The 12,384-nt window shown below is 37.9% G+C and overlaps 1 protein-coding gene and 1 pseudogene across 1 annotated transcript in view; one reads left to right on the top strand and one right to left on the bottom strand.

Moving 5' to 3' along the window:
• Ppp1r1c (protein phosphatase 1 regulatory inhibitor subunit 1C) overlaps window positions 1–6,557 on the bottom strand; it is a 114,630-nt gene extending 108,073 nt beyond the window's left edge. The window contains exons 1-2 of the mRNA XM_003478787.5: window positions 6,113–6,557; window positions 4,464–4,524 (exon numbers count right to left, since the gene is read on the bottom strand). Coding sequence (XP_003478835.1) covers window positions 4,464–4,524; window positions 6,113–6,193 — 142 coding nt within the window. The 5' untranslated portion in view covers window positions 6,194–6,557. The remainder of the gene's footprint in view (window positions 1–4,463; window positions 4,525–6,112) is intronic.
• A 225-nt stretch (window positions 6,558–6,782) lies between these two features.
• LOC100716953 (pumilio homolog 3-like) lies at window positions 6,783–11,700 on the top strand (annotated as a pseudogene).
• The last annotated feature ends 684 nt before the right edge of the window (window positions 11,701–12,384 follow it).

Raw genomic sequence — 12,384 nt, 5'->3', positions numbered from 1 at the left:
ACTCTAGTTTGGTGTAAAAGCTGCATTTTCTAACCTCTAAAATTATCAGTCCCACAGTTGAAAACCAGAGATAATTATGGATTCTTCTGTGAGACAGAGCCAGTCTCAGGGACTTGGATTGGCTTGTGTATCTCATGAAGATGTGTGGTTTACATTAAGCATTTTTCCACTGTTCTTTCCTGGCTCTAGATTTCTAATAGTATGTGTTAATCAGCTTTCTATCACTATGACAAAACACCTGAGATAAAACATCTTAAAAGAAGGAAGACCAATCATGGGCCACCATCTCTGAGGTCACTCGGCCCCACTGCTTTTGGTCTGTGGGGAGGCAGAATATCACAGTGGAATTGCATGGTGGGGAAAAGTGCACACTAACAGCAACCCAGAGCAAGGAGAGACAGAGAAAGGGACCAGTGCCCCAGTGTGGCTCTCCAGTGACCCAGCTTCCTTTCCCTAGGTCCAGCCTTCTCACATCCACCACCTTCTAATAGCACCACAGGCTGGCAGCCAAGCCTTCTGCACATGGACCCTTCAGGGACACACAAGAGTCAAACCAAAGCACACTAATAGCCACCTACACACTCTCCAAAGACAGGTAATGATTGAGTACACTGATAGATGAGATGGAATAAATTATGAAAAGCTCTTTGCCACTCATAGCTGCTTAGAGGAGACTTGCAGCTAGCCATTCCTCCAGATAAAAATCTAGAAACCACCACTTAACTACAGATTATGAAACCAAACATCAAGCAGCACAAGAAGGCACCAACGATGTCATCATTCCTTGATCAGAAGAAGAACTGAAAACGCAGAAGCGGTTTGCTGCAAAGCCACTCCCACGGCCAACCCAAGAAAGACTCTGAAGACACTGACATTGTCTTGGTGATTCCCTACACCAGTGGTGGTAAACCAAAAGATGTCGAGTGTATGAGTTCTTTTTTCTTAAGCAAAATCTCAGTATTCAGGTTTAATTTCAGTGTTGGTACTCTGGGGTAAATAAGTGAGTTTGGGGTTGCAGTTTGGGCATTGGTCTCTAGAAAATTCACTACCACTGCCCCAAATCTCAGGCTGCTGGTATCTTCCTGCTGTCACCTAGCTATACACTTATTCCTAGAAGCAAAAGCTTATTTTTGGCATAGAGCTGTACCTTTTGCTAGTAGACTTTTCCAGGAATGATGCCTTCAATTCAAAATTTTAATCCTTTTTCTCACTGTTTTGAGCTAACTTGATTTACGAGTCTACATTAGATGATGGTATATCCTTAATAATTCATGTATCTTTTGCCAAAGTGCTTCTGATGATGAGAATTTGAAGTCGTCTATTAGAAAGGAACTGAAAAGACATTTTGTAGCCCCTGGAATCCAACCAGTCATGTGTTATCTCATCAGTAAGCTTAAAAATACACATGTTAAAATAGCTTTCTGTTCTATATCCCTTTTACCAAATATAAACAAAATATATACGTATATCTAAATATAAAATTATATAGTTACCTTACACTGTTTTATAATTGACTATTTCTGTAAACTCCTGAAACTATACAAAAAAAGTAACCTATGTCCTTTGCTTAATAAGGATTGCAATACACTGATATCACTGAACATTGAAAGGATTTGATAACAATATTTCCATAGTAAAGAATTTTCTTTGCTTTATTAATTGACCGTAAAGATAGATTTACACTGCTTAGTCTGGTGGCCCATGTCGGTAATCCCAGCACTGAGGGAGACTGAGTCAGGATTGAAAGTTCAGCACCACCCTGGGCAACTTAGCCAGACCTTGTTGTAAAGTAAAGTAAAAAGGGTTGGGGATGCTGCTCGATGGTTCAATCCTGAAAAAAGTTACAAGAATTTGACTTTTAAACAACATTAATGGCAGGCACTCTAAAATTCCCTAATTAAATCCTGAGTCATTTCAGTGAATTGAAGAGAGTATTTAGTTTAACCAGAATTTAAAGTTGTACCATTTTGTTTGTCAAAGGACACTGCATTTGAGGGCCAAAAGAAACTTGCTTAAAAAATCATGTAACACTTGTGAGGTTTTCTATTATTATTTAGATAATATTTGGAATATAGAGCATTGCTGAACAAGGAAGAAATATTAATTCAGATACAATTATAAAGACTTCCTTCTTCTTATTCTAATGTATCTTACCTCTTAAATATCACACACAAAAGTCTTGTAAAACATCAGCTAATGACACCTAATGATTATATTTGCAGTTTCTAAGATGGCTTATGTTAACTCTTTTGATGACTGTCATAACTCTGTGAGGAAGAATATACATTATAATCCCTCTGTTATACATAAACAAAGACCACAGACTAATAAAGACCACTACCCAAATTTGATTTTCTTTCGCTGCTGTTTGCCTTGGGGACCCTCAGAGTTATCTCCCCAGAGCCACAGTCCTATGTCTTTTTTTTTTCCAAGAAAACTATAAGCTTTCAGGGATTTTTGCTGGAAGAATTCATCATTAGTCCAAAGCCGCTGGTTCCCATACACACTGATATGAGCTCTGTACACAGTTGGAGGCTGATCAGCCTCTTACCCATAAAAGAAGATTACCATGCAGGGAGACGATATTACTAAAATGTTACATCTCTGTGAGATATTACATGCATCTAATATCTCTCCAGTGGGGCTCACAACTCACAGAGAAGGATGAGGTCAATTAGGAAAATTAGGTAATGCCCTCTAGTAATTGGGAAGTGTCACTGGAGAACACTGTACCTGTTTCTCAGGGATATGTAAATATAATCTTTAATCTATTATGTGGTCCAGATAAAAGATTTATGTAAAATTTTGTTTGCTTGCTTATAGGGATTGAATGCCTGTATAGAACCATCACCATGTAATAGAAGCTCAAATGTTCAAGGTGTGTATCAAGCTGCTTGAAAAGCTTGGACTTTGATCTCAGATCCATCTGAGTTTGTCTTTGGAGTTCATCAGTTCTTGAGGAATAACTTCACAAAAGTCACTTTGGCTTATCTGTAAAATGGCACACTCCTCATGCTCAAGAAACCAATAGCTAACTATTTCAGGTGTCCAAGTGAGAGCCACCTACAGGAATGAAAACCTCTTACATGAAGGCTCCTTGCACAACCTCGACATGAACAAATAATAAGGAGTCCTGCAGAACCCAGGAAGACTCTTTCTTGTGGTATATGAAAGATACTAGACATCAGGCTGCAGCATTCTTTGAACAGGGGGACAAATGAGTTTCCAGGACATGGCAGAGATATTTCCTACAGCAAGGCAGCAGCAGAAAATTATGATAGTTTCCCCTAAACAGAGAAGATCTAGTCTCTATTTACTTACTTGAATTTCTTTGTAAACTGTTAAGTGCATACGATTTGAAACATCTAGCCAACCACATATACACTTACTAATTGATGATATATATGAAGATAGGTTTAAAATATTATGGCATTTTAAAAGTAAAAGATCGAATTCTGGTTGTGTTTTCAGCAGACATAAATAGCGTAACTATTTTCTATCAGCTGTAAATCCTCCTGTATTTTGTTCAATAATAAATATTCTCTGAGAATGTTCCTCCCTTTTCAAGTATTTCCCCAGTTAGAATCCAGAAGTCAGGACTATTTTACTCTGGTGCTCTTAAAACAGGTCATTTACCACAACCTATAATTAGGTGGATTATGTTTCTACTATTCAAACGCTTTTTATTCTCCCTGTTGTTTATACCTGCAAAATACATGACACTGAGTTCTGCCAGTTTACAAATTAATGCCTTGACTTTTCCTGTCCCATTTATATTTCTAGAAGTAGCATTTAAATGCAGGACTAAATCACCCCACTCAGTAAGTAAATAATGCTTGTGTACTGCAAATCATAGCTCTTTGTCAGGAATAATAATGAAGTTTTGCTTTTTACAGGAAATGGAAAATAAAACCTCAACAAATGGATGCGGGCTTTCAGAATGGTTCTCAAATGGGCAGTGTTGAAAATTGATCTGGTTCCTTGTCAATTGCATTATTCAGAGATGACATCAGCAGTGGAGCTCTAGCCTATGCTGGTTTATTGCCCACCCCATGACATAAATAATAAACCTACTCTGAAAAAAAAAAAAAAAAGCAAAGCATCTCTAGGGCTGTAATTTGAGCATTGAAACGTAATTAAACAACTTTTCACCAGAGTCATTAATAAGCACTGAACCAGATGCCACACAAACACCTGAACACATGACAACCAATGCTACCAAACATTTCCCTGCATACCATCACTCCTGTCTCCCGTGTCATTCTTAAAGAAAAGCAGGGCGTTGCATGAGACAGACCCTGCGTAATTTGAATTCTCATCTTGTTTATGATCCACTTTACTGGTTGTTAGAGTATTTCTGATTAAAATTCAGAACTCAAACTGTTTAGCAAAGACATACTGTCAGATGGCTTTGAAACCATCCTATTCTGTCCCCTCAGTCCAAAGGACACCATGCTCTTTACCTGGGGGATTATGTTCATTGAGAATCACGAGTGAAGCTGGCGTAGGTCTTCTTTTCCTGATCTGTGAACAACAAAGGCCCAGCTAATGTCAGCAGCAATCATACACGGCCTTGATTACAGCTTGCAAAGCAAATACCTTCTCTTTTTTTTCCAGCATGCAAAAGTAAACTTCTGGAGAACACACAGTATGTCCTTGCTAATTATAGTTAAGAATGAAGAGGCAGCGAGAGAACTGTCAGATATTCCTCTTGACTTCTTTGATTACAAAATGACATTTCCACAGAAAAGAAATCATTGTATATAATCAAGTGATGTAACTGAAAATTAATATACACAGGGACGATACGGGAAAGATAAGGGGATGACTTTCTGATTTTAATGGCTCTCTTGGAACCTCATTATATGGGTGATGCTTTTAAGATCCATTATCTTTATCTCCAAATGGGTAAGAGGGACTTGCAAACCTCAGATTTCTAGTATATGTCATACTTAAATTAGTAGCATGAGTTTTAAATTTCAATTAATATTAGCTTTTATTTTCTAGCATAAAATTTAAAGCACCTAAAAAGCATATGAATTTTATAAAAATATGTAATTTATTTAAAAGTAAGAAGTTTGCGGGGTTTTTTCTTCTTTAAAAGTTATATAAGCTTATTTTGACTCAAAATTTTTGTTTCAGATACACATTATTTCATTAATATAATTACTCATAATTAAATTCCTCAAGTATGTGTCAGTAAGATAAAGGCTAAAATGTACCAATGATATCTTCTCCAAGACAGAAGCAATGTTCCTTTCAGCAGAGATGTATGTGCAAGGTTGTATTTATCTGGCCTGAATCTATGTGTACCTACTTTAGATTGTCAAAATATCTTTCAAAGTCAGGGATCTCAAATTCAACTACTATTTTTAAAATTCTGTATCAATATTTGGATAAAGGATTCAGCAATAATTTTGGTTATAAGAAATTAATGATTTAGACTGATGTTCCCATAAATTCCATGGCTTTTGCTTCCCTGTACGATACATTTGTAGTTTTATCACAAATGATCTTTTATGTGGTACCACTGCTTTGAGTCTACAAAATCTAAAAATGAAAGGTAATACAGATGTAACCAATATTAGACATTAAAAAGGAATGCTGAAATATTGTTTGTACTATCCAAACAAAATGTTTTAAAATTATACTTCCAAATCCTATCCATTAACTGTTACATATATAATTACCATTTGGGGTTCACAATGAAAACTATTAACATATTAATCCTAGAAACTGAAATTATTTGGAGATTTCATGTTTTCATTGTTACATCAATCTTTTTGTTTTGTAAATAATGAAATAAAATGTTGCTAATTTTGAGATTGTTTTTAAACTTACTCTAAATGTTGAACCTGTTATTTTAATAACAGCAAACATTTATAGATCCAAATTTGGAGAACTGACAACTATTGTTCCTAATGAGTGCTAATTTTATATGAAACACTGCCTTGGAGCCTAAAGTTTCCAACCGTAACCCAAATCCACATAGAAACCAACCTATTTCTCCTTCACATATCCTAAAAGTTACACAAATTCAAAATGTAGAGAACCTTCTCATGAATAAGAATTACCTGGCATTTAGGAATTGTCCCCACCCAATTCTACTTACCTGCTCTGCTGCCTCTGGTGCAATCTGACTCTGGAATAAGGGCACAGCAAACTGTATCTTTTTGGGGCTGTTGGGCTCCATGATAATGATGAGAATTCGTCAAAAATGGAAAGAGCTCAAAAACCTAACCCCAAGTGGTATCTGTGATGTACTTCCTTACGCACACTCCGCCAAGCCACACACAGGGCTTTGTAATCAACAGCTGTAATTCCCGCCTGAGCAAGTGAAGGTGCCGAGGTTTGAGTAACTCCCTTCTTCAACATCCACAACGACGCCTGGCTTGCCTGTTCCCCACCAGCTCTTTGGATCCTCTCAGCACAATACGGAGAGGAACAATAAGCTAACTGTGTGCCTCTTCACCAATACACATGCCAAGCCTTCACTCAGCAGCTAATTGAAAATGCAATGCTAGCCTTGAAGGACCGGCTGCCCTGGGATTTGAAAGAAAAGGCTCTCTCCACTGCACATTGCTAACTGGCTGCTCAAAAGTGCAGTGTAAGCTCCCTCTGAGTATTGCAGGGCTGAAGATTCATTATTGATGACCAGAGAGCAGGAAGTTTTTAGAGCTGGGAGGAGGGTTTGGGTCTCCAATCATTTTATTTCTCTTCTAATAACTTAAAAATCAGACGTTTTTGCTATTTTACCCTCAGCCACCAAGAAATGAATGACCATGGAGGTGAAGCCACAGCCAGTAAGATCAGCTATATGCATACTTAGAGATCTGGTTAGGTTGCGGTGACTCTTGGAGGCAGAACATCTGAGTTCTGCATTCCTTCAGGCTGAGCAGAAGGTGGTTCCAGTTCCACCATCACCATCACCATCCTGTGGGCTCAAGCAAACCATAGGTGTGTCTAGGCCCCTACAGCTTCTACAGAAAAATATGGGACTTGGATTCAATGACCTTAAGCTCCCACTCTGTTTCAACTTTCTATAATTGGAGCTCACAGCTTTCATTAGAGTGGAAAGTACTGAACAGCTAAATTTGGCAAACAGCTTAGAAGTCATTGCCACTGCAGTGACCTCTATTTTATTTCCTGGCATAGCCAGTTACAGTCTCTGAGTTGGAAGAATATGACATTGATGGGAAAACACTAGTGGAAACCTGATGGTGTGCGACACTGTGGCCCGCGGAGGATCACGGGATGTGGGCAAAGAGAGGGATTGAGGGAAAGGACTGAAGAGTTGGGCTTCAAAGGACAGAAGACCGTGGTCTTGTGACCTGATCGCCATGTCAGTACCAAACTGGGGCAGCAGCAGCATCACATGGCCGTTTAAATACTGGCTAACTACGTGTTTACAGATAGTGTTGTTCTTTTAAAAACAAAAAGGTTTTGATTCCATACCAGGAATCTATCTTAATGATTTAAGTATGCAACGTTCAGTTGAAAGAATACGGAAAGCAATATGCATTATTCAAGTATTTTCTATACCACTGAGGAGAAAGCAAAGATGTGGATGCGAAAGCACTTTTAGTTGGAGAACGGTGCTGACCAGCAAGAAATCCGGTGATGGGCTCATCCTCATAAGAAAGATCTAAATCGTAACATTTTATGTAACAGTTTACAAATACCCCCAGAAAGAAAATATGAATGATATCATTAATGAAGTTATCTCTTATTGCTTCAAATCATATCAAATGAAAGCAAGACAGTATTTTTAGTGAGGAATTAGTATAAACCTTTGCTTAGTATGGTAATTAAGCACGTGCACTTGGCAGTATTGAGTTCAAACCCTACCTCTGCTTTTTATTAACTTTATCATATTGCACAACAAAAGAAATTTTTCTTATGAGACTTAGATGAGTTAATTCCTAAACAGAGATCATGACATGTATGTCACATAGCCACTCAGTAACAGAGAGCTATATGTTATTTTTAAACTGGATTTAAACTAGATTTTTCCAAAGACATATATATACACACACACATATATATATGTATATGTATATGTATATGTATATGTATATGTATATATATGTATGAATTAATAAGAATCTCTACCTCTTTGGAATAATTTCATATTTTATAGTTTCATACCATCTAGAACAATAAGAGAAAAAGTGAAATTCTATATACAGTATGTGCTACCATATAAGTACCAACAAAATGAGTCATTAACTAATTGCCCTTGTTTGAATAGTTTGGCCAGAGGCAATATCTTAAAGAGTTTCTACATCTTTTAAGCTTTCTTTTCCTCTTGAGGCCAACTGTATATTCTTTAGGACTCAGTGGAGGAGCACTGCCTCCAGGAGGCTCCTCTGGGTTTACTCTATCACAGGGTTTAGACTCCCCTCCTTGGCTCAGTCAAAGCAGGACAAACTCTAGTGAGCACAATAGCTACATGTTTGTCTTTTAATTGTTAACATTTTGCAACTGCATGTACGCACATAGCAAATATTTGGGGAGTATATACTATAATCCATTCTTTGCAGGCCTTTGCTAAGGTGCTAGAGGAGAGATTGTGCTAAAAGGTAAACGAAGGCCTTTTAAAGCTAGATATACCTTGAGGTATATATTATTGCCATCATTACCCCAAATTTAATATAGTTCACTTTTACTTGGTTACAACTGATACATAGCTTTTCTGTTTGTGAGAGGGTGATGTGTGTGGTGCTGGAGACTGAATCCAGAGCCTTGTGTATACTCAGCAAAGTCTCTGCCACCGAGCTACATCCACAGCCCTCCACACTTAATTGAAAGTGAGGAAATTGTGAATCAGAGAGGTTAGGTAATTTTCCCAAGATTATTCAGTTATTAATATAATGAAGAACCCGGTTCAACACCAGCCATGCTTGCTGACAGCCTGGAGTTTTGATCATGAAGTCACTAAGACAGCAACCTGACACAAGGGCCTATGGAGAAGTCAGGGGAAGTCCCTAGAATCACTAGAGATGTTACATGTCTGACACATGAGCCTTGAGCACATGAATGGAAGGAAGCACAGCACTCCAGGGCACTGCTATTCACAAAGGTCCTATGTTTCAAGTTCTATGTCAACACAGACCAAAGAATCTAGACTCAGATGTTATGCAACCAAGCAGACTTAGAGGCAGCTTTTCTTCTTTGTCTCTTAAAAAACAAAGACCTAAGTTCTATCATTAAAGATCAGATACATCTCTAGGATAGGCAATAACTACGATCTCTGTTCCAGGTAAGGAACACCTTGAGGAAAGAGGGTAAACATGAGGAAAACAGGTCGTGAGCTTGTCCTAAATTAGTGCCACGTCTACTTTACCTCACTCTTTATGGTTTCTTAAGGTCACTTAATGCCACATTTTGTCACCACCAGCCATTCTGTGGGCTCCTCTTTAGGGTTTTGGGCTCCTTTTATCCAAATGGGATTTACCCTGTAACTATACCTGCTTGGGAAAACAGCCTCACACTCCCCAAACAAAAGGAATTACTCAATTTATCTCCTCTCCAAGTTTCGATATTTTATACTCATTTCCTATGTTTTCCTTCTGCCTTTTCTTCTACACTAAAAGTCCATCCTTAATCTATCTTTAAATATAATCCAAAACTAGAGGCTGGTCATTTATAAGTCACTAAATAAACCCAATTAGGCTTTATTTTTCTAAAATAGTCAGGAAGCATACAATGTTCCAATCAACTGAATTTTCTCAGACTATATATAGCTCGTCCTTTTAAGTTCTACATTCTTGTATTTTTACATTTAATAAGAACTTAAAATATATTCAATATTTTATGTCTTTTAAAAGAGGAAATATCAAAACACAATTCATCCTTTTTACATTACTTTCTAGTATACACACAAACACCACTTCATGTGTTCCATCATATACAAGGATCTTCTCTGGAGCTATTAATAATTCTTGGATAACCTAATTGGTTCCAAATGCCATACACATAGTTATTAGGACTGTTTTAAAGTTCTTCAGAGGCATTTCCGATGAAAGTTGGTAAGGAGATGTAAATTTAGATTACATCTAAGAAATCTGAGAAAAGTGCCACCACTGGCGTGAAACAGTTCAAGAATATGCAACAAGGGGACAAAGGACTGAAGAACAAATTCCGGCAGGCAAATATATTCAACGAGAAGAAATTCCAGCCAGATAGTAAAAGTGATCAGTCAGCATCCAAGAAACCCAAATGGGATGACTTCAAAAAAGAAGAAGAACTGAAGCAGAGCAGGCAGTTCAATGACAAAACCAATATGACACTGTTTGAGCAAAAACAGACTTGGAGATCTTAAGACGAAAAGATTGTGACAAAAAAGAGCAAAGTTGACGAGTGATTTGCAGAAGCTTTTGGAAAGGAAAATTAAAACTATTGCATTTGCACATCATTCAACTCGTTGGATCCAGTGTCATATTCAGAATGGTAATGAAGAACAGAGCCAATGGGCTTTTGAAGGATTGTGAGATGATCTGGTTGAATTAAATAAAGCCAAAAATTCTAGAAATATTGCTCAGAAATTTCTCATGTATGGAAGTGAACCATAGATTGAAAGATAAACAAAGTTTTAAAGGCCATGTGAGGAAGATGCTGCAGCATGCAAAAGCCCTGGCCACCCTGGAGTATGCGTTCAGTGACAGTCATTTTGGAACAGAGGAACATGCTGACTGAGGAGCTCTGTGGGAACATGTTTCAGCTTTATAAGCTTGCAGAACACCCAACTCTGAACAAGGTGTTCGAGCCAGAAAAATTAGAGCTCATTAGAGATGAAACAGGTTCTAACTCCAATGGCTCCAAAGGAAGCTGTGATTAAGCACTCATCAGTCCATAAATATTCCTAGATTTCCTTACATATGCAACCCCAAAACTCAGATCTGGACTACTGAAGTCATCCGTGAAGCAGTGGTGTACGTGGCATACACATTCTGCTTGTGGCATGGCAGCCCAAGGACAGCAAAGTAATCGTGAAACAATGAAGCCTGACACTGAAAAAGTGGCTAAGGGCCAGTGCTCTCATTTGGTTTTGCAGGCAGCATCTGATTGTATTGATGATACTAAGCTTGTGAAGCAGATCATTCTATCAGAAATTATCAGTTCCTTGTCTAACATAGCAAATGCAAATTATAGAAAGAAGGTCTTGTATTTACGAGTCCCAAAGATCCTGCACATACAGTATGAGAAATCATGTAAGTTCTGCAAAAAAGCAAATTGAAATGCATACAGTAAGAAAAATTACTGTATGACCTGCCCTTGAGAGCTCTTAAAATCTATTTCTCCAACTTTGTTAAATTGCCTACAAAGAAATGCCCAGGAGATGGTGCTAGATAAGTCTGCATTTGTGTTGGCATCTGACGTTCTGGGATCCACCACTGGAGAGGATCAGCCAGCCCAGGATGCCATCACCAGCCTGGTGGCAGCAAAACTACATCCTGCTGGGAAGGATGGAAAGCTTCATGTTGCAGAACATTCTGCAGGACATCTAGTTTTGACGTGGCTCATAGAGCAAGATAAAAAAATGAAGGGAAATGGAAGAGAAGGTTGTTTTGCAAAAACACTCATAGAGCATGGTACAAAGAACCCAAAGTCCTGGGCTTGTGTAAATCGGGGTGTTACTATTTTTTGAGCCTTCTATGGAATACTGACCAAAAAGTTACAAATCAAGTCAAAGTCTGATTCCCACACTGGAAAAAATAAAAAAACACAACCAACAGCAAAGAAATAGAAATTCTACTTGAAAAACTGACCATGCAGTTGAAAACAGTTAAGAACAGAATGGAACCGTGTTTCCCATTCTCTGTTCAGTTTTCCCACTGCAGAAAGAAGAGTGAGGGTCCCCCTCACTTGTAATTTGGGGGCTCTGTACATGTGTTTCTTTTCATATGAGCCTGTATAAAATTGTATAAAATGGTCTTATATTTAAAAAAAAAGAAAGGAGCCTGGTCCATAGACATTTTGAAATTTGTTTACATAGTATATTGTTGTTGTTCTTTTAATTGAGACAACATGTTAAGACACACAAATTTTAAAAGAAAAAATCTTGCAGATGATGGAATGGTATACCGTCTGGCAACAGGGTCACAGCTTGGAGCCCAGCTTGTGTGATTCAGTGACTTAGCAAGACTCTGTCTCAAAATGAAAAAATAAAACTAAAAATGGGCTGGGGGTATAGCTCAGTGCAATCTTCAATACCATAATCTTTCAAGGCTAAGCCAATTTTTACAAGGTCATGATCAACCCCATGATTGAAGTGTATACACTGTACTAAGTGACAATGAGCTGCCCTCCATAAACAAGGCAGTGATTTCTACATATTGTGAGGCTCATCACCTCCAGCACAGCACATTTATATCATTCATG

The sequence above is a fragment of the Cavia porcellus genome, unplaced genomic scaffold, assembly GCF_034190915.1.
Source record: "Cavia porcellus strain 051 isolate PalLab524CR breed Dunkin Hartley unplaced genomic scaffold, mCavPor4.1 scaffold_12, whole genome shotgun sequence".
NCBI classification, from domain to species: Eukaryota; Metazoa; Chordata; class Mammalia; order Rodentia; family Caviidae; genus Cavia; species Cavia porcellus.
Note: the sequence above shows the minus strand (reverse complement) of the source record. Positions and strands in the feature narration are given on the sequence as shown.